The 22,522-nt window shown below is 43.5% G+C and overlaps 2 protein-coding genes across 2 annotated transcripts in view; both read right to left on the bottom strand.

Moving 5' to 3' along the window:
* The window catches only part of LRPPRC (leucine rich pentatricopeptide repeat containing), a 124,191-nt gene extending 113,574 nt beyond the window's left edge, over positions 1–10,617 (bottom strand). The window contains exon 1 of the mRNA XM_079968468.1: positions 10,446–10,617. Coding sequence (XP_079824594.1) covers positions 10,446–10,582 — 137 coding nt within the window. The 5' untranslated portion in view covers positions 10,583–10,617. The remainder of the gene's footprint in view (positions 1–10,445) is intronic.
* ABCG5 (ATP binding cassette subfamily G member 5) overlaps positions 1–22,522 on the bottom strand; it is a 231,802-nt gene that overhangs the window by 177,200 nt on the left and 32,080 nt on the right. The gene's annotated exons all lie outside the window — the stretch shown is intronic.

Genomic DNA, 22,522 nt, shown 5'->3' with positions numbered 1-22,522 from the left:
GAAAAGATGGTGCATAGATTCTCTGCTTTCTGGGCTTTCCCCAAAGGCAGGAAGGTAAAGGAACTGATAGCGAGGGGCTGCTCTCCCACTCAGTTGGTCACATTCAAATCTGATTGGTCCTGCCCAGTGGAGCAAGTGGGAGGACTAACCATAGAATTGTAGAGTTGGAAGGGACCAGAAGGGTCAGCTAGTACAACCCCCTGCAATGCAGGAATTATTCATCCATGGATCCCATCCTTCACTATAGGAAAAATGCATCTCTTCTGTCTAGGCCAGGGGTTGTCAACTGGTCCCTACCGCCCATTAGTGGGTATTTCAGGATTCTAGGTGAGGGGTAGGGGGTTCTACGGCACAAGCTGAATCCTCCTTCCATCGAGCACTGGTGGGCGGTAAAGTAATTTTACCATCAAGAAAGATGCATTAGTGGGCGGTAGGTATAAAAAGGTTGACTGCCTCTGATCTAGGCAGATCGCACAGCTCTATTTTTGTTTGTTGTTTGTTTTGTGCTGTGCTCCTGAGGTTTTGCATTTTTAGGTCTTTTTTAAAAAAGGAACTGTTAGTGTAAGCTTCTTTTATCCCTGGAATGGCTACTAATAAATAATAATATATTTAATAATAGAACTCTTCAAATTGACAGGTATCACTGGTAAAACAGATTAGAAAGGGGGAAAGGAGATAATTATTCAGAATTTACTACTAGGATCGAACTCAGGATAAAAATTGATAATTTACAGGATGTAATTTAACTTACATCACTTGCTTGGACATTCATTTCATTTTATACAGTGGTGCCTCGCAAGACGAAATTAATTCGTTCCGCGAGTCTCTTCGTCTTGCGGTTTTTTTCGTCTTGCGAAGCACGGCTATTAGCGGATTAGCGCTATTAGCGGCTTAGCAAAAGGGGGGGAAAGGAAAAGAACTCGCAAGACGTTTCGTCTTGCGAAGCAAGCCCATAGGGAAATTCGTCTTGCGAAGTACCTCAAAAGACGGAAAGCTCTTTCGTCTAGCAAGTTTTTCGTCTTGCGAGGCATTCGTCTTGCGGGGCACCACTGTACGTTTATCCAGCTCTTCCTCCAGTCACTTCAGGGTAGCAGTCTTCCATACCTATCACTGTATTTCAAAATGATTTTAATAAATATTATTTACTCAGGAACAGAGATCCGGAATAGAGATCTATGTTATGTTCAGTGAATATTACGACTATGCATTGGATTCAGCTGAGAGTCAAATCAGGCACATTCAGAGGGACTAGAATGAGTTGGGTATGCACAGCTACAGAGAGATGCGAGTTGAGTTGCAACGGCCCAGAACGATCCATGACAGTAAGGGGGCAGGGCATGAGGCCGGAAGGGTGGAAAAAAATGTGAAAAGGCTGGGACCTACTTGACCGGCAGCTGCATCTTCCAGGGCAAAAGAAGGCCCAACACTGCACCTCTCCTTCCTGATGCATGCCCTGCCTCAAAGGAAAACCACTTGTGAAGCACCACCACACAGGATTGGATTCTCCCATTTACCAGCTGTTAAGCGGAAAGATCCAATCTTGTGTAGTGCTAGTGCACTCTCCTGAACTTCTTTAACCCGTTTTAACTGCATGTTAAAATACACTTTTAAAACCCATGTTTGGTGGACAGATCTGGAGTGGGTTGGGTGGACCCCAGGGCAGCACAGGGTGCCAAAGAGTAGATTTTGAGGTCCTTGCACAGTCATAATTAAAAGTCCCATCTTTTGTACTTTGTGTCCTTGCTGCTCCCAGGACAGACTTTCCACAGCTTATGCCAGGTGTGAATAACCCAAGCTCTACAGATGTTGCTGAACTACAAGTCCCATCATTCCTGGTCACTGGCTATGCTTGTTGGGACTTAAGGGGATTGTGGCTCAGCATCACCTGGAAATCCAACATCCGTCGCCCCCTCCTGACTTCAACCCAACCTTCCCCAACTGGGTGTCCTGCAGACGTTTTGGATTACGTCCCTCATCAGCCGAAGCCAACATGGCTGTGCTGGATGTGCTGATAGAAGCTGTAGTGCAGAACATCTAGAGCAGTGTTTCCCAACCTTGGGCCTCCAGCTGTTTTTGAACTACAATTCCCATCATCCCTGACCACTGGTCTTGCTAGCTAGGGATGATGGGAGTTGTAGACCAAAAACATCTGGAGGCCCAAGGTTGGGAAACACTGATCTAGAGGACCAAGCTGAAGAAGGCTGGCTTAGCTGAACAGATAAGAGAGAAATGAACACTGTTTATATGCAACAAAATGTGATGCGTTGCTTCTAAGCTTATTCACATGCCTACAGCAGCAGCAAGGCTGGAACTTAAAACTCAAAATGTTAAAGTGTGATAACCAAACTAATGTGAGGAATCAAATTTCCTCTATGCCTCCCCAACAGAGGTTCAAGCAAAAGACATTCAGCCAGGGTAATTCCTGCTAACTGAAAATAGGTTGAAGCAGTATTAGCTCTAGAGACAACTTGCTCTACTACAAGCTCTTGAGTTTCAAATGATAACAAAATCTAGAACAATAGCCTAGAGCACAGGTCTTCAACTGGTGGGTCAGGATTCACTACTGGGTTACAACCTGAGCTAAGGAGGGTCTCAACAGCAGCACTACCATCAGACAAGGGGTCAGCACTTTGGGCCAAAGAATCCTACAAACGTTGGTATCAAAAAGGTACATTATAACCAGAGCTATCTGAAAATGAATTTAAGAAAAAACTTAAAGCATTACACAGTTCTATTTTAAATCCTCTGATATGCAACGTCTAACAGCAAGAAGTGAAAACACAAGTTAATCTAGCATCTTGACCAAAGTTCTGAAAAGGTCAATTCAGAATGATTTCAAACCTAACTCAGTCTACAGAGCCTGCTACATTACCAGCAGTACAGCATAAGGCCTCTGGAAATGTGACTTTGGTTCAATTGTCATGATGGAACCTTCAATTTCCAAAGAGCAAGTTCTAGCTTTCTTGCTATCAACAAATTACAGTGGTACCCCGGGTTACATATGCTTCAGGTTACAGACTCCGCTAACCCAGAAATATTACCTCGGATTAAGAACTCTGCTTCAGGTTGAGAACAGAAATCGTGCTCCGGCGGCGTGGCAGCAGCAGGAGGCCCCATTAGCTAAAGTGGTGCTTCAGGTTAAGAACAGTTTCAGGTTAAGAACGGACCTCCGGAACGAATTAAGTACTTAACCCGAGGTACCACTGTATGTGAAAATTTGATGGTAGTGGTATATCCTAAAGGGGTCTTAATCCAAGCAAGAAGAAAACAGGTGAAAAACCATTCCTCCCCCCCAAAAAACCCTGTAATTAGTTCTAAACCCATTCATTGAATTGAGAGACAGAAGTGGCTGTTGGAGGCTCCAGGAAGCCACATACTCATAATCTCATTTGTATTTGATCAACTACAATGACTGAATTCAAACTTTTACAAACAGGAGTTTAAAAAGAACATCACTCAAAACTGAGCGTTCTGGGTCATGGGTGTCTATTGAACTTGAGAGGTGCTGCACTATAGTAACCTTAAAAGGTAGCAGTTTGAGACAACTGTGTAGTGCAATGGAGACACAGCTTGCTAATAAAAATGAGCATGGAGACTTCTGCCAGCAAAATCTTTGCTTTTCAGACAGGAATTATGTAAACACTGCATGCTGCAATTTTTTTAACAGCAGGCAAGTCTAAAAGCCCAAAGTAAATGGAATGCCAGTAGCAAATGCCCATGACCTCATGTCTGTAAACTCCAATCTGAATTGCAAATAGTTTGTGCACCTCCATAGTTGTGGTAGGGAAAATCTTAACACTACTGAACCACAGCCCTTGTATGCTGCACGCTTGTTTTGTGCAACCGACAAAAATAACTTTTCTTAAAGGCATTTTCCTGGGTTCCTCTTGAGTCAGCTTTAATGCTTGTTGTGAACCTGCTCATTTCTTTCACTCCATCTGTTCACAATCTACTACTAGCAAGGCAGAGAATATTGCCAGCTGCCACCAATCTTTACCTTTATTTAGGGAAGCCCAACTGTTCCCTGCTTATTAATGCAATGTTTTGAGTGCCTTTGCATAGACAGAATAGTCTAGCTATAGTCTAACTATTCTGATGCTTAGATCTGCACAGGTGCTTTTTGCTTTCATGACATTTCATTATCATCTATTATCTGAACCACAGCACATTTTTTTCCAAGTACTATTACTGAACTTTAATTAAACAGCCATTCTCCCTGGCACATATCTCAAGAACGTTAAATTTCAGGCAACCAAGTAGTGATATTTTTTAAATAGAAAAGTTGGCTCTCTTCTTCTTTTGGACCATCAATGTACCCCAAGCAGCTGGGGTCAGTAAAATTGTTAGCAGGTTCATGAGTACTGAGGACTTATTTGCAAAGATGCTATTTATTCTTTTATTATTTATACTGCTGCTTTGAGCTGTTTTAGCAGGACCTCTTTTAAAATAATGGATACTTTTCCGGGGTAGGGGAAATTATATAAAGGAGCTTTAAGCAACTCTTTTTAAAAGTCATTGCTGCATAAGAGTAGCATGTAATTGCCAGCTGTCACCAGGGCCCCACTTTTACTTATTTGCAGCCAGGGTGGAAGGGGAGAGGTGGCACAGCGATTGACCCAATGTGCCAGCAGTAGGGTCAGCTCAGGACCCAATAGATCTTGGACTGGCTAATTTCCACCCTTATCCATTTAGCAGGTAGAATGGGGAGCTCCATGCTAGCTGAGCGATGCTCATGTCACTCCACAGGCAAAGGCCGGCAGGAGGCTGAGAGGGCTGCAGCCTTCCGCCTTCTTTCTTCTTCTCTGGCCTAGTAAGATTGTCTTCCATGAAAATGGTCTTAACAGTGAGTCCGTAAGTGACTGTGGAGGCCAATTCTGGATCCACACGTCCTTCCACAGTGGGGACGTAGGTTTCCAGGTGGGTTTGCATTGCTCTGAGAGTCCTTCTTTTTTTATCAGACCAGTATTACAGGTTCCTCACTCAGAAGTTGCAGTACCCCAGTTTAATATACATAAAAATATATCCAAAAGACATGTCAACTGTGATGGCACATACTTATTGAAATGGCTGTTTGCAGGTGCGCAGGATCACTTCATATTGTGGAAAGGTTTAGTAACATTCAAATCAACTCTATAGCATTTGAAGAGCAAATTAGTATAGGCAGTGTTTAGTATCACCACCTCACAAGCTACTTTTGTAATGTTTGTAATGGTCTGTTCTCTCAGTAGGATTCACACTTTTGTTATCCTGAAGCAAGCCTGTCACTGTTTTCTCAACCTGTGTCAGACATGCAGATGACTATGTGAACATGCAGATCACAGGCCAATCTGTTTAAAAAACCCACCTGTCGCAACTTAAACCGTAAGCCAAATTGTATGTAAGATTATTTACCATTATTTACCATGTTGATTTCAAGAACAAAACTTAAAGCAAAATGCTGCAGTGCAATCTTAAGTATGTTTCCACAAAGAGGAAGCCTAACTAAGGGCTTACTCTCTAGGAGGTATGCTCATGATTGCAGCCATTGTTCACAATTCCAGATTAGTGAGGAGTGGGGAACCTGTTATCTTCCACATGTTGTTGGACTCCATCAGCCCCAGCCAGCATGGCCAATGGTCAGGGATGATGGAAACTGGCCTTGCAGATGTTGCTGGGCTACACAGATGCCCCATCCCAGGTCTGTATCAAATTTCAGATTATATTGCCTGAAAACAGTGTAGAAAGCCCCAAAAGTTATACCAAGGAAGAATTGAGTGGAAGATTAAATTAATGAAACAAAAAACTTTTGAATCGGCGAATAAATGTGGAAAACTGCTAGCTTGGCAGTTGAAGAGGAGACAAAAACTAAATACAGTTACAAATTTAGAGATTGAAGGAAGAAACATTCAGAACCCTGTGGATATTAGAAAGTGCTTCCAGAGATATTTCAAAAAATTATATACCCAAGGGCCGCAATATGAGATTGAGATTAAACTATTTTTGGAAAAAAATGGATTACCAAAATTGTCACAAGAAAATAGATCAATCCTGAACTGTAAAATAACACAAGAGATTGAACAAGCCATTCAGAATATGAAATTGGGCAAATCTCCAGGACCAGATGGGCTGACCTCCAAGTATTATAAGACACTAAAAGACTATCTGATACAACCACTGATGGAGGTTAGCAATGAAATTATGGAGGGGAGGAGGGCGCCAGAATCGTGGAAAGAAGCCTTCATCACATTGATACCAAAATCGGAAGCTGAAAAGACACAACTTAAGAACTATCGTCCCATCTCTCTTTTAAATGTGGATTACAAAATATTTGCAGATATTCTGGCAAGTAGATTTTAAAAAGTTTTAAACGAAGTAATTCATAAGGACCAGGCGGGCTTTCTCCCAGGTAGACACTTGTTTGCCAACACAAGGAACATTATTGACATTTTGGAACTTTTGCAAACAGACATAAATACAAAACAGTGTTAATTTTTATAGACGCGGAGAAGGCCTTTGACAATATCTCCTGGAAATTTATGAAGGGAAATTTAAAAGAAATGGGAGTGGGACGGGGTTTTGAGAATGGGATTGATGCAATATATTCAGAACAAAAGGCTAAATTGATAGTTAACAATGTGGTCACAGAAGAGTTTAAAATTGAAAAGGGAACACGACAAGGCTGTCCTATTTCCCCTTTGCTATTTATTTCGGTTCTGGAAGTGCTCCTGAATATGATTAGAGGGGACCGGTTGGTGGAAGGAATTCAGGTCGGAGCGAAACAATATAAACTTAAAGCTTTTGCAGATGACCTAGTTTTGACCCTGCAGGAGCCAGAATCTAGTACGAAAAGAGTACTACAACTGATCCAAGACTTTGGTCGGGTGGCGGGATTTAAACTAAATAAACAGAAAACCAAGGTATTGGGAAAAAATTTGAGTCAGAACGGTTTCAGAGAAAGACAGAATTAAGTTTAAGATATTAACCGACGCGAAAGAGAGAGGGGGCTTTGCCCTGCCGGACTTAAAGTTGTATTATGAGGCCGCAGCTTTCTGCTGGCTAAAAGATTGGCTACTTCTCGAAGACACTGATGTATTGGATTTGGAAGGTTTTAACAATGCTTTTTTTTGGCATGCATACTTATGGTATGATAAGGTTAAAATCAATAAGGCCTTTAAAAACCATATTGTCAGAAAAGCAGTGTTCAATGTCTGGACAAAATATAAAGACTTATTGGAAAATAAAACTCCAAGGTGGCTATCACCTCTGGAAGCTAAGGCCCGAAAAAACCCCAATATGGAGGTCAAATGGCCAAAGTATTGGGAAATTTTAGAAAAAGATGGAGACAATTGGAAATTGCAGAGTTTGGAGAAAATGAAGGATAAAGTGCGAGACTGGTTACACTACGCTCAGATTAAAGAAGTTTTTAAAAATGACAAAAAGTTAGGGTTCCAGGTGGAGAAATCGAAATTGGAATCAGAACTGCTAGAACCTAAGACTAAGGTACTTTCAAGAATGTATAACTTGCTGTTAAAATGGAACACACAAGATGAAATGGTTAAGTCGGCTATGATAAAGTGGGCACAGGACATTGGGTATAATATCATGTTTGAGGACTGGGAAAGGTTGTGGACCACTGGGTTGAACTTCACTGCATGTAATGCTTTGAAGGAAAATGTAATGAAAATGATATATAGATGGTACATGACCCCAGTTAAACTTGCCAAAATATACCATTTGTCTGATAACAAATGCTGGAAATGTAAAGGGAATGAAGGAACATTCTTTCACCTCTGGTGGACGTGCCCTAGAGTGAAGGCCTTCTGGGAAATGATATATAATGAGTTGAAAAAGGTATTTAAGTATACTTTCCCCAAGAAACCAGAGGCCTTTCTCCTGGGTATTGTCGGCCAGAGGGTGATAAAGAAGGACAGAACTTTTTTCCTGTATGCAACAACAGCAGCAAGGATACTCATCGCCAAGCACTGGAAAACTCGAGATCTACCCACACTGGAAGAATGGCAGATGCAACTGATAGACTATATGGAACTGGCTGAGATGACCGGCAGAATCCGAGACCTGGGAGAGGAGAGGGTTGAAGAAGACTGGAAGAAATTTAGGATTTATTTACAAAAACACTGTAATTTGGTTGAATGTTAAGAAGGACGCCAGATCATAAATAATTGAGCACCACTAAATTAGACGTAATCTGGATGATAAGTGAGATTGAGGAAAATATAAACCTTTTGGAGAATTATTAGATTAAATTAAATGAATGAGATTTAAGAACATAAACAAATTGATAAATTGCTGGAAAAAGTTTCACAATGATGCAAGTGGGAGCGGGAGACGTGAGGGAGTCCAAAGAAGCTTTGAAAATATGTTATGATACATGTCATATTGTTTATTATTTTTGCATTTTTGTATTTAAAAAATCTCAATAAACATTTATAAAAAAAAAGGAAATTGTTAACAAGAAAAAGGGGAGAAACACCACAAGCCACTCAAGAAATTCAGTGGCAGCTTACTGATTTATTACAGCTTTAACTTATACTAGATTTCAACAACTTTTCTGTGCTTCTGGTGATAGCTTGCATGTGGGACTGAACCAGGATAGATGTAACATCACAGAAAGAATTTACACATCACTTGTAAATACAGTAGGTTTCAAAAGAGTCAGGTCACACACAGCACATCAAGTGCTCAAGAACTGCAAGTCTTCACAAACCAGCCTCTGAACTCTTTGGGATCAAAGTCATGAAGCTATGTGTGCTTCCATACATATTTACTGTGGACTTGTTCCCATGCCTCCCAGCAAATATAGGGCAGTATTCAACTAAATAATTTCCCTGTATCTGCTCCAGAGGCTTGGGGGATTCCATAGAACATTGGGGATGGGGGCTATGCCAGCCCCAAGATCTGAATCTCTTCAGGGCTTGCTTATAGATGCAAGCCCTGGAGAGAGTTAGACAGACTGATTTTATATGCTACCCTTCATCCAAGGATCACAGGGCTGTTTACAGATCCAGACCTAAGAGCTGGCTTAAACATTAAGAAGAATCAAAGTTAGGGCTTTTCAGACACAGACTACATCTGCTTCAGGCTACAGCTACAGGGCTGTATGTTTGAATGCTTCCATACAACGCACCTCCCTAAACCAATTCAAGCAGGGACTGTACTGGTTACATGTGTTCCCAGGCCCAACCAAAATATAAATAATAATTCTCTCACTATACCAGCTCAGATCAGGAAACCAGTCCCTCTGCAAGCCTTTGCTCCGGCAGTTAAACACTGAATACTAGGAACAAGGCCTTTAGATTTGAGGATGCTCTACCCATCAAAGCGAGTGAACTTTTTCGCCTTTTTGCAAGGCTTGCAATCTCAACTTACATTCAGGTAAGTGATTTTCTGGTGTACTTGCTGGTATGTTTTGCCAATAATTAAAAAAATGTACCACCACATTACTTTAATGCTTTAAGCCATTTTAAGAAAGAGTTCATGTGTTGTCTTAAAACAACATGCCAGGAAGGAAAAAAAACTTGTCTGAACCTTCCTCCTCAACATGCTAATTTCCCACATGCAAGGAGATGTTAATAGAGGCAAGCTTTCAAACCTGTAATCTCTGCACTTGTAGCCTGAAGGCAAACATCCCAGGTGGATGATTCTGCCACAGTCATACACACTTACCTGGGAATGAGACTGTGTACAAACTATACCCTTAAAGTACATTTGAAGCACATTCTTTTCCTCAAACAAGTCAGGACGCTGCAGTTGACCCCTCACAAAGTTACAATTCCCAACAACTCACAACCGACTACAGCGCGGGAACAGGGTCAGGGCAAAGGCCAACCAGATGCCTCTGGCAAGACCCCAGCACAAGAACCCTCTCCCATCTTGCGCTCTGCAGCAACCTGGCATCCGGAAGGATTACTGCCTCTGACCTTTAGAGGCACAGCATAGCCACTGTGGCTAGTAACGCTATACACGTGCTTTGGGGGTGGGCATAAGCCTAAGCCTCGCCGGCCTCAACAGCACTTTGCTTTTCTGAGCAGCCGTGCAAAGGGGTTTGCAGCAAAAGCCCTTAAAAACAACTTGACACCTTGTGCCCGGAAGTAAACCCCGCCGAGTGCAACCGCGTTCACACGTGCACTCCCGAGGAAAACTCAATGCGATGGTCACGGAATTCGGGCCCCACTCCCCCACCCCTATTTTGTTCTTGTGAAAGAGGTCAGGCAAACAGCACTTCGGACGCCCAGTTCTGCGAGGATTTGAACGCCGGTCCCGAAAGCAGCGTGGGAGCCCCCCATTCCCGGCCCTGCCAGCCCCAGGCCGGCTCTCCGCGGGATTTACTCCCGAGTAAACGTGCCCACAAGGCGCCTCCCCCGGCGACTGAGAAGCCCAGAGGGACCTCCGTGACATTCCCCGCCGCCCCGACTGACTCTCGCCCGCCAGGCCGGAACCACCCTCACCTGCTGCCGCGGGAGGCTGCGGCCTGTGCGGAGGGCAGCGGCGCCCGGGAGCAGAGCGTGGCCCCCACGGCGCGGCCCCCTCTCAGGGGCAGGAGGAGCGAGCGGAGCCGCGAGGCCGACCTGAGGAGCCCAGCCATGATCTTCCTCCTCACGCACGCACCGGGCAAGGGGGAGCACGTGACAGAGGCCGGGCGGAACCACGGCGCGAGGAGAGGGCGGGGCGCGCGCGGAGGCGGCGGCGCCGCTTCCGGCTCTCCTGAAAGGAGGAATAATCTGGCTCGACGTGACTCAAAAGGCGGGATTCTGTTTCCCCGCCGCTCTTTAAAAGGGTCTCCCTCCGCTTTGGGGCGTTGTGAGAGATAAAAAGGTATTCTCTTCCCCCCCCTTTTAAAAAAATGGTACCGTCCGAAACTGTCGGATTTGTTTCAACGGGAGCTGGAAGGTGACCCGAGAGGCATCCTCGGGCCAGTCAGAAGTGTAACCCGGAGTTTCGATATATCGAAATCACTTGTTATCGACTTTGATTTCTAAGAATGAAAGCCCTGGCTTCTCACACGGGACGGCGGGGCTCCCGGGAGCGTTTTGTCGATATAAGCGGCAAAAGGAGTTTAAAAGGCGACTCGCAAAACTGAGCGGCAGTTTTCTCAACTTCGGGAAAAGCATTGGTTGGCCTCGCTCTTCGCTCACCCCTCCCCTTTGCGTTAAAGTCACGTGAGAGAATCCCTCGACTTCTGCTTGAGCATGCGCCCTTCCCGACTGCGCCTGCGCGGAACGGAGAAAAGTTTTGCTCGTAGCAGAAGGTTGTTTGATTCGCCCGCGGGCCGGTCGTAGGAGATCCCTGGGACGTTCTTTGGTGGGCAGTGACCGTAGTCCTTTTCCAGCTTTGTGTACCGCTGACAGTGCAGTCCTTTGCTACTCAGAAGCTAGCGCCACTTAGTTTTATGGGACTTACTCCCAGGTAAGGGTGCGTTGGATTGCAGCTGAATGCTGCTGTCCTAGGTACTCTTACTTTTATTTTATTTTATTAAATTCCTATACCGCCCTTCATCTGAGGATCACAGGGCGGCTTACAATAGGAAAACACAAAAAAACATAGTAACAAACACACACGCGCCAGTTTAAAAGGCCATATATTGTTTAATCAGCCAAAGGCCTGGGAGAAGAGAAATGTTTTTGTCCTGCACCTTAAAGTTATGTAACAAAGGTGCCAGAAGAGCAACGCTAGGAAGAGCATTCTGCAAATGGGGAGCCACCACACATTCCATTGCTTCCGCCTCAGGAGCTGGTGCCAGGCTGGGGGATCCTTTAACTGCTTGGCTGAGGGGAGCGGCAACTGCAAACTTCTCAGCCAAGCAGTTTAAAGATGCAAAAGGAGAAACAAGCTATATCGGCACCTTGCTTATGCAGCTTTTCTCTCCCTCTGCACAGTCTTGGTGAAACTGCCACTGCTCCTGAGTCCCTCTGCTAGCAACGCTCGCTGGAGGAAGTCGCTAGCAGAGAGACTCAGGAGCGGTGGCGGTTTCACCAGTGATATACCGCTGAGTGAAGCTGATATCGCGGTCTGCTCTTCATACCGGTCCTGGATGATATATTGATGTATCGCCCAGGTCTACCAATCACTCACTAAAAAGGTAAAGGTAAAGGACGCCTGACATTTAAGTCCAGTCACAGACGACGGATTGCGGTGCTCATCTCACTTTACAGGCCAAGGGAGCCGGCGTTTGTCCGCAGGCAGTTTTTCCAGGTCATGTGGCCAGCATGACTAAGCTGCTTCTGGCGCAACAGACCACCAAAACCAGAGCAGCGCACAGAAACGCCATTTACCTTCCCGTCGGAGCCGTACCTATTTATCTACTTGCACTGTTGTGCTTTCGAACTGCTAGCTTGGCAGGAGCTGGGACAGAGCAACGGGAGTTCACTCCGTCGCGGGGATTCGAACCGCCGACCTTCTGATCGGCAAGCCCAAGAGGCTCAGTGGTTTAGACTACAGTGCCACCCGCGTCCCTTACTCACTACCAGATCTTTTTAACTGAAAATGCCAAGGATTGAACCTGGGATCTTCTGTATGCAAAGCATGACACCAGCCCCTAATCCAGCAGTTCTCAACCTGTGGGTCCCCAGATGTTGTTGGACTACAACTCCCTTCATCCCTGAGCTCTGGCCTTGCTAGCTAGGGGTGATGGGAGTTGTAGTTCAACAACATCTTGGGACCCACCCACAGGTTGAGAATGGCTGCCTGTGGTGCCTCCCCAACAACACGCGAAGAAAGGTAACAAGTCACTATGTATATTTCATACACGTGTTGCATTGCTCTGTGTGTTTTGTAAAGGAAGAGGCTTACTTTCAAAATCTGCTGCTTGAGAGGATTCTTCAGGAAGCATATTCAGTCTTCAGATACTATATGAGAAGAACCTTCTTATTCATGCTAGTGACCCATCTAGTCCAGCATCCTGCTCTCACAGTGGCCAAAGCCCACAAACAGGGCATGAGCACAACAGTGCTACCCCCACTTTTGATTCCCAGCATCAGTGGAAGCAGAACATAGCAACTGTAGCATGCAGCCGTTGATAGCCTTATCATCCATGAATTTCTCCCATCTTCTTTTAAAACCATCCTAATTGGTTCAAGAAAATTGGAGATATGAAAGGAACATTTCGTACAAAGATTACCATAATAAAGGACAAAAGTGGTAAGGACCTAACAGAAGCAGAAGACATCAAGAAGAGGTGGCAAGAATACACAGAGGAATTATACCAGAAAGATATGGATGGCTCGTGCACCCCAGGTAGTGTGGTGGCTGTCGAAGCTACCAGTATGAGTTTGACCAAACTGCGGGAGGCAGCGGAAGATAGGAGTGCCTGGTGTGCTCTGGTCCATGGGGTCACGAACAGTCGGACACGACTAAATGACTAAACAACAACAACAAATTGGTGGCCATACATGGAATTATTACTGCAAGGGGATGGCAACTCAGATCCCAACCATCCATGATGACTGATACGTCTGGTTCTTCAGTTGGTATCTGGGGATCAGAGTGGGCCTGAAAGATACATAAACTGGCAGCCCGGAAGAAAAGTTTTCATTTTTGTCCTCCTGTTCATTAATGGGAAAGACTTGCAGCTCTGCACAGTCTTCACTGTATCAAACTTCAATGGAAAAGATTTATTTTCAACCAGGAAACAGCTTTTTTCAAATGGCTTTTCCTTCCTGTTTTCATAAAAAGGTGGCATACAGTTTGCCTTTTGGGATGAAACTCTCTCATTCAGGGGCAGTGGGCCTGCTGAAGTCAACATTAAATATACTTGATTAAACCTGAATCTTTCACAATTCTGTGTGGTCTTGAATTTGTGTGTGTTTGTTACTGCAGTAGGGAATATTGCATTTGATAATTTTCAAATAATGGAGATGGCATTTAAGGAATGGTTTCTGTTTATGAAACTGTAAGTTATTTCACCCTTGGTGGATGGGCACCTGACTTTCATATGGCTACTTCCTTTTTTATTTAGCCCCATAAGTGCACAATGCTTTACAGACTACAAAAGGACAGATCTCTGGCTCCAGGGAGCCTACAATCTAAAATCCAACACAATAAAATTGTACTAGTCCTTTCCTCTACTGTGCCTCTTTCTCCACCTACTTATTTATACCCTGCCCATCTGGCTGGGTTTCCCCAGCCACACTGGGTGGCTTACAGCATATCTAAAAACATAATAAAAACATCAAGCATTTGTTTGTTTGTTTGTTGCATATATTTATCTCACCTTTCCTCCAAACTTGATGTGGGATGCATGGTTTTAGTCTAACAACCCTTCAAAGTTGGTTACGATAGGGTTGCCACATTTCGAAAAGTGAAAATCCAGACACAAAAGTTGTTGAGCTATTTTTTGAAAGTTGTTTGCGAAGGGCAGGCAAATGTCCGATTTTTAAAATTTCCGACCAGACGCTATTTCCGACAGGCAAATCCCATATGCGTCCGGGAAGTTCCAGACGTATGGCAGCCCTAGTTAAGATAAAAGATAGTGACTAGCTCAAGAACACCCCAGTGAGCATGGCAGAATGGGGCTTGAACCCGGGTCTCCCCAGTCCTAATATGATACTTTAAGCCAGAGTCAACGTGGTGCCCTTCAGATGTTATTGGATTATAGCTCACGTCATCCTTAACCAAGGACGATGGACGTTGTGGTCTATGGGGCACCTTGTTGCCAGTCCCTGCTCTGAGCACTGCACTGTGCCACATTGGCTGTTTACATCATGTTTGCTTAGCTTTGCAGTTAAGTGCATAAGCACTGTGCTGTCTTGTGCTGGGGCATAGAAGCTTAGTTGCAATCCTGTCCTGTTCGTGCGGAGCAGCAAAAGAGAGCACAGACGTGTAAATGGTTTGCCTTAAGTGTGGTGAGAAATAGGTGAATTTGTTGTAGCTGAAACAAAATGCAATATATGCACGGGATCACCGAAGTCATAGAAATAAATGAGATCCTCCAGAGGTTGGGGTGGGGAGATGTAAATACTCTATTATAGGCTGAACATTGATATGCTTTGGAAAATATTAGATTAGTTGTTTTATTATTGAAGACATGAGAATGACTTGTACTGGAAGTAACAATAATTACCACCAGTTTCTTGATTGAAAAAACGTATTACCAGATAGTTCCACTGCTGTATGATAACCCTACAAACCTCATTATCTACTTACTCTGTTTATATATTTTAAGCTTTTCTACTCTGCTTCTTAGTCAATAAGGCACCCAAGGTAAGGTAAAGGGACCCCTGACCGTTAGGTCCAGTCGTGGCCGACTGGGGTTGCGGTGCTCATCTTGCTTTATTGGCCAAGGGAGTCGGCGTACAGCTTCCGGGTCATGTGGCCAGCATGACAAAGCCGCTTCTGGCGAACCAGAGCAATGCACGGAAATGCCGTTTACCTTCCCACCGGAGTGGTACCTATTTATCTACTTGACATGCTTTCAAACTGCTGGGTTGGCAGGAGCAGGGACTGAGCAATGGGAGCTCACCCCGTCATGGGATTCAAACCGCCGACCTTCTGATCGGGAAGTCCTAGGCTCTGTGGTTTAACGTACAGCGCCACCCGCGACCCTAAGGCACCCAAGAGTGGCTTACAAATATCAGTAGTACAACAGTCCTTGTGCTTAAGCTTACAATCTCAAAAAAACCCCCAAAAAACCCTGGAATACACGGAAAGAGGGATGGGGAGGGAGGAGGGAAAAAGCATGTTCAGGCCTCAGTGTTTAAAAGTTACAGTTCCTACAATGAACAGCTGGGATAGAAACTGTTCAGGAAGCTTGAGGGAAATGGTTGCTGCTAGGTGACTGCTGAGTGTGAGTCAAAAGGCCGCAGATCTCGGCAAAGTCTAATAATTTTTTTTATCTCCTTATCTTTATAAACTGTCCAGAGAACTTGATTGATGAGTTCTCTAGAAACGGAGTGAGTGAACAAATAAATAAATAAATAAATAAAAACAAATAAATTGAGTGTAATAGAGTTCCATTAAAATTAATGGGAGATTTGCTACTGATTTCAGTGGGATATTGATTGCACTCTTTGAATGCTCTGAAGCATTAGACTGGAGTGCCACTTAAGATCTGATTAAAAATGAACATGATACGTAAGACTAGCACCGTATCTATTAAAATGTGTTAGTCATCATGTCTCAAAATAAAACGCAATTATTCGTAATCAGTGATTTATTTATTTTTTAACTTGAGTTTCCACTGGGATCTAATATTATCTCAAGGGTATTTCAGTGTTGACACTGACAATTAAGAGGAAATATTGTTGTCTAATGCCTGATCATTTCCCCAGAGTACCACGTGGTGTTGTTGTTTTTTTATACCCAATTAAATTATCTCCACGGCTAAGTATTCAGCAGCAATGTAGCAGACATTTTAAATATGAATGTTGTAAATATAAATCCAAATATGATTTATATTTCTCTAAATTCATGCCATTACCTTGCAGCTGCACCCGCATCTTCACAAGGAGCAATATCTGTGATGTGTGATAATGCAAAGTACAATAAAACAAGGTATGCCTGTTCATAAAATGCTTATCCTGCAACATATTAATAAGACGAGTGCCACCATTAAGAGGCAACTTATTTACCAAAGCACAGGGTTCAATAAAAGGTCTTGCCTTGGCGCATAAGACTGAAAAAGATTGTGCCCGGAACATCTCCCTGAATAAAACAGAGGGCAAGAATTAAAAGGCCCAGCTGCCAAATGGCTGGCAAAGTAAGACAAATCATATACATAAGAGGTGCAATTAGGAGGACCAAATTGGGTTGCCTGTTATATGCATGGTTAAAATGGATATGAATTGGTCTGAATGCAGCCAGCCATGGCGACGGCGAAGGATCAGGACTGATGGCGGCAGCAGCTTTCCGTGCCTGTTACTCTCACTGTCTATTGGGTCCTATAAACTCAAACTTGCCCAATCATTTCCCTTCAACAGTCTTGGCTACCGTTAATAATAATAACAATAATAATAATAATAATAATAATAATAATAATAACAACAACAATTTATTATTTATACCCCGCCCATCTGGCTGAGTTTCCCCAGCCACTCTGGGCGGCTCCCAATCAGTGTTAAAAACAGTACAGCATTACATATTAAAAACTTCCCTGAACAGGGCTGCCTTAAGATGTCTTCTGAATGTCAGGTAGTTCTTTATCTCTTTGACATCTGAAGGGAGGGCGTTCCACAGGGCGGGCGCCACTACCGAGAAGGCCCTCTGTCTGGTTCCCTGTAGCCTCACTTCTCGCAATGAGGGAACCGCCAGAAGGCCCTCGGCGCTGGATCTCAGTGTCCGGGCTGAACGACCAGCAAGTTCTCTTGGGCAAAGCACTGCAGGCATCCCTGGGATAGGTTCTCCACATGGTCCTCTGGGAGGGGTGTCACCATCCTTTTTATGTCTTCTGGCTGCTCCATCCTCTTTGCTCTTCATGTTTGTCTGGCATGGATGCACAGGCTGAAACCATTTGTGATACCTTCCCCGCCCCCCAGCTCTCTTTTCTGAGTAATTTAGATGGCACCATACTTAAGAATCTGGGAATTTTTTAATTTCATTTTCAGGATGACAAATCAAAAGGTTGGGCAAATGTGCCAAGACGTAGATGCTTTCCCCCCTACCCCTTTCCCCTTTTTTCTGTTTAGGTTTGCTTGATTTAACATCCATGACTCCTCTCTTCTCCCCCCCCCAACCTTCCTGATTAGATTACATTACACTCGGTCATGGGAATGCGCTTTGAGTCTGAGCTGGAAACTGCAGGGAATAGCCTGCATGGAGGCTGAGAGGGGACGGGGGACTCTTCGTGACATGCTTTCCGGTTAAAGCAAGCCGCAGTTGACCAAACATGCCGAACATCCTATGCTCAGCTGTTGCACTAGGGGCGAAAGACCAAGCCTTTGATTCTGCCCTCTCCTCCCTTTTTCTGACATCCTTGCCTTACTGCATTTCCCACAGGGCATTTCCTTTCCTTGACAGGCACCATCACTTGCATCAATTAGAAGGGCTGTCATCTGGTCCCCGAGGCTGCGATCTGGACTCCTTCCATTCCATTCCCTGCTTGCTCCCTTCCCCCAGCTCCGACTTCCGTCTCTCTTGCTGCTCTTATTTACCTTGTCTGCATCATTACAGTGGTACCTCGGGTTACAGACGCTTCAGGTTACAGACTCTGCTAACCCAGAAATAGTACCTCAGGTTAAGAACTTTGCTTCAGGATGAGAACAGAAATTATGGAGGCAGCAGGAGGCCCCATTAGCTAAAGTGGTGCTTCAGGTTAAGAACAGTTTCAGGTTAAGAACGGACCTCCAGAACGAATTAAGTTCTTAACCTGAGGTACCACTGTACTTTTATAAAGAGGGAGGAAGCAGCAATTAAAAGGTCAGACGTTAGAAGTTCTGCAAGATTGCAAATTACGCCATAAGCCAGGTGGTTTCAGAAGTGTCGTTGTTGCTTTTCTTTTTACTGCAATAAAATCATTACAAAAGAAATAAAAGATGTCCTCTATCTACCTAAGCATGGAATATAATTTCATAATAGCCTGTATCCATATGCAGAAAGTCAGTTATGGATTATATAGTGTTGCTCATATTAAGAGTCCTTGGTTACTATTAAATTTGAAGTGGAATGTCAAATTGGGTGACTGAAAATAATAGAATTGGACATTGTCTTGGAATTTACATTCTGATAATTAACAGACTCCATTTTTCAGTCAATTTTGTTTGATGCACATCCTTCAGTGTCTCTTCTGTAACACATAAGCTTTCTCAACAATTTATTTATCTCTTACACTCCTATGATGTAAGTAATGGGCTCCGCCCACTAGCCTGCTCCCTAAAATATCACATCACTATTAATATACTTCTTCTTAATTGTACTTCGTTATTGATATACTTCTTAATTGTATTTCAGTTCAACAATTACTTTGATAAAATACATATTTTGTTATGGGCAAATGGCTTTAGATTCCTATTAGGTCCATAAATTACCATATAGCATAGATTCAACACAAAAAACAGCGACAATTTGTTGTTGACAGTGGACAGCTGGACATATAAAGGGCCCCATTACCTTCAGTAGCTTAGGGTCTCATCAAACCTAAATCCGGCTCTGTGCATTGCTGTGGAGAACATCATCTCTTGAGATGGCGGATGCTGTGAACTCCGCCCCTCCCTCCACTGAAAGCTTCCAGTGTAAATATGTGAAGAATAAACCATAATTCTTAAAAGACGTGGCAGTCTCCACCGTGTCTTGACTAACAATGGAAGCAAGACTGGGCACCTGGCTGAGCACCGGAACCACCTAAAATCTTGCTACCACTCAACAGAGATTGAGGGTGGCGTGCAACCTTTATAACAGTATGTAGGTAGTTTCAGTGGTAAGCAGTGTGGAAGCGAATTCAGTGCATTTCTGGCACACATTCCATCATCTCAACTTGGTCCCCAGCACCCAAGCTTTCAATGATTTCATGCCTGAAATGCCCCTCTCTTCACGGTGTTTGCTGCCTGTGAATAGGTGTTTGTGTGTGTGGCCTTGTCACTCAGCCCTAGTGCCGTAGAAACCCTTACTCAGCACGACGCTACATTTCCTCCAAATTCACCCCCATCTTTCCCTTTCCGTCTACTACAGTGAGACAATTATTCATTATTAAACACTGAACCTCGCCCACCCAGCTGCCCTTCTTCCTCTAGCCCCAAATGACAATGCTTTTCAGCACTTGGTGCCAACCGCTGCGAAGAGCAAATCTGATAGCAACCAGTCTCGAGCTGAAGTCTACCTTGATTCCTGCTGGCATGGCAAAGCTTCCTTCAATTCACAGGGGGCTCGAGAAGCACTGAGATGGCAGAGATTGTTGTGGCAGAAGCAACTGGAAAATGTCCTGAGATTGAAACACAGACATATTAACATCACCCTTGTGGACGCTAATGACTTGCACTTTAGAATGCCAGAGGCTCATCCTGTCAGCTAAAACAAAGAAAAAACACATTTTTAGTCTCCAAAGACCTTAGATCTTTCCAAACTCTCCGGGCAAATCCAGCCATAATGTATTTTTGCAGCAGAAGGGGGCAGCTCATGCATGCCACTGGGGGAATCATTGCCCAGAGTTGCTGTAGGCAGTGTAGTTGGTATAGCTAAATAAAACAGCAGCGGAAAGCCTGAGAGAGGTTCGGCTAGTAATGGCGCGTCATATAATGCATTGCAATCAAATCTAAACAATTGCCAATCAAGAGGGCATAAGCTTACCCAGGCAGACTAAGCCGCCCCTCTCATTTTGTTTTTATTCATAATATATTTCCGTGGCCAAACATATAACACAATGGGCAATATCTCATAATAAGCTTTGCCCTTTAACATATGCTGGCAGATAATTAGTAAGGCTGCCATCGGGTTAAAGTATTTTGATGACATAAATATTTTACCCGAGAACCAGCTCGGGTAGACGTGGACAGCCAGACCCCTGCTAGGGGAATACATGTAATTGGAGCAGGTTTTTGCAAGGGAATTGCCTGTGTGCTGGGAATTGCATGAGAATGCTTGCTTGTACAGACCCTCCGAGTATCCCTATTTTCCAGGGACAGACCCAGATTTACAGAAGCCATCCCAGTTTCTTATTTGGAATGGAATAGGGATGGCCCGCTTTTCCCTAGGACACCCCTCTTTTCATCAGAGAAATGTTGCAGGGTATAGAGTTAAATGTGGTTAAAAAAGTAAAGTACCTAGGGGTAAATATAACAGCAAAAAATCTGAGTCTATTTAAGGATAACTATGAAAAATGCTGGTCTGAAATTAAGAGAGACTTGGATAGTTGGACAAAATTGAAGCTTTCCTTGTTAGGCCGTATTGCTGTTGTTAAGATGAATGTATTGCCAAGAATGTTGTTTTTGTTCCAAACATTGCAGATTGTGGACAAGATGGAGTGTTTCCGGAAGTTGCAGAGAGATATTTCTAAATTTGTCTGGCAGGGCAAAAAGCCCAGAATTAAGTTTAAGATACTAACTGATGCAAAAGAAAGAGGGGGCTTCGCCCTGCCAGACTTAAAGCGGTACTATGAAGCCACAGTCTTCTGCTGGCTAAAAGACTGGCTACTTCTCGAAGACACTGATGTACTGGATCTGGAAGGCTTTAACAACGCTTTTGGTTGGCATGCATACTTATGGTATGACAAGGTTAAGATCAATAAGGTCTTTAAGAACCATATTGTCAGGAAAGCAGTATTTAATGCCTGGACAAAATACAAAGACTTATTGGAAAACAAAACTCCGAGGTGGCTTTCACCTCTGGAAGCCAAGGCCCGAAAAAGACCCAATATGGAGGCCAAATGGCCAAATTATTGGGAAATATTAGAAAAAGATGGAGATAATTGGAAATTGCAGAGTTTGGAGAAAATGAAGGATAAAGTGCGAGACTGGTTACATTACACTCAGATTAAAGAAGTTTTTAAAAAGGATAAAAAGGTAGGGTTCCAGGTGGAGAAATCGAAGTTGGAAACAGAATTGTTAGAACCAAAGACGAAGGTATTATCAAGAATGTATAACTTGCTGTTAAAATGGAATACACAAGACGAAATGGTTAAATCGGTTATGATAAAATGGGCTCAGGATATCAGGCATAATATTATGTTTGAGGACTGGGAAAGGTTGTGGACCACTGGGCTGAACTTCACTGCATGTAATGCTCTGAAGGAAAATGTAATGAAAATGATATACAGATGGTACATGACCCCAGTTAAACTTGCCAAAATATACCATTTGTCTGATAATAAATGTTGGAAATGTAAAGAACATGAAGGTACATTCTTTCACCTCTGGTGGACTTGCCCTAAAGTGAAGGCCTTCTGGGAAATGATATATAATGAGTTGAAAAAGGTATTTAAGTATACCTTCACTAAGAAACCAGAGGCCTTCCTTCTGGGTATTGTCGGCCAGAAGGTGTTAAAGAAGGACCGAACATTTTTTATGTACGCAACAACGGCAGCAAGGATACTTATCGCTAAGAGCTGGAAAACCCAAGATCTACCCACACTGGAAGATTGGCAGATGCAGCTGATGGACTATATGCAACTGGCCGAGATGACTGGCAGAATCCGAGACCTGGGAGAGGAGAGGATTGAGGAGGACTGGAGGAAATTTAAGACTTATCTACAAAAATATTGTAATTTGGTTGAATGTTAAGAAGGATGCTAGATCATAAATAATGGCCTACCACTGAATTAGATTTGATTCTGACGATAAGCGAGATTAAGGAAAATATAAATTTATTGGAGAATTGTTAGATTTTATTTAACTAAGCGGAGATAAGATTGTAAACAAGTGGGTAATTTGCTTGGAAAAATTCTTTTTTTCTGTAACGATGTAAGTGCGAGTGGGAGACGTGGGGGAGTCCAAAGAAGTGATGAAACTATGTTATAATATAAGTAATGTTGTTTATTTATGCATTTTTATTCAAAAACTTTAATAAATATGTATTAAAAAAAAATAGAGATCTCCTTGGCTTGGGGGTTGCATAAGTAATAACCTTTTAGAAAACATCTGAAGGCAGCCCTTTATAGTTTTTAAAA

The sequence above is a fragment of the Podarcis cretensis genome (assembly GCF_951804945.1).
Source record: "Podarcis cretensis genome assembly, chromosome: 3".
NCBI lineage: Eukaryota > Metazoa > Chordata > Lepidosauria > Squamata > Lacertidae > Podarcis > Podarcis cretensis.
This window is presented reverse-complemented; position numbering and strand designations above follow the sequence as displayed.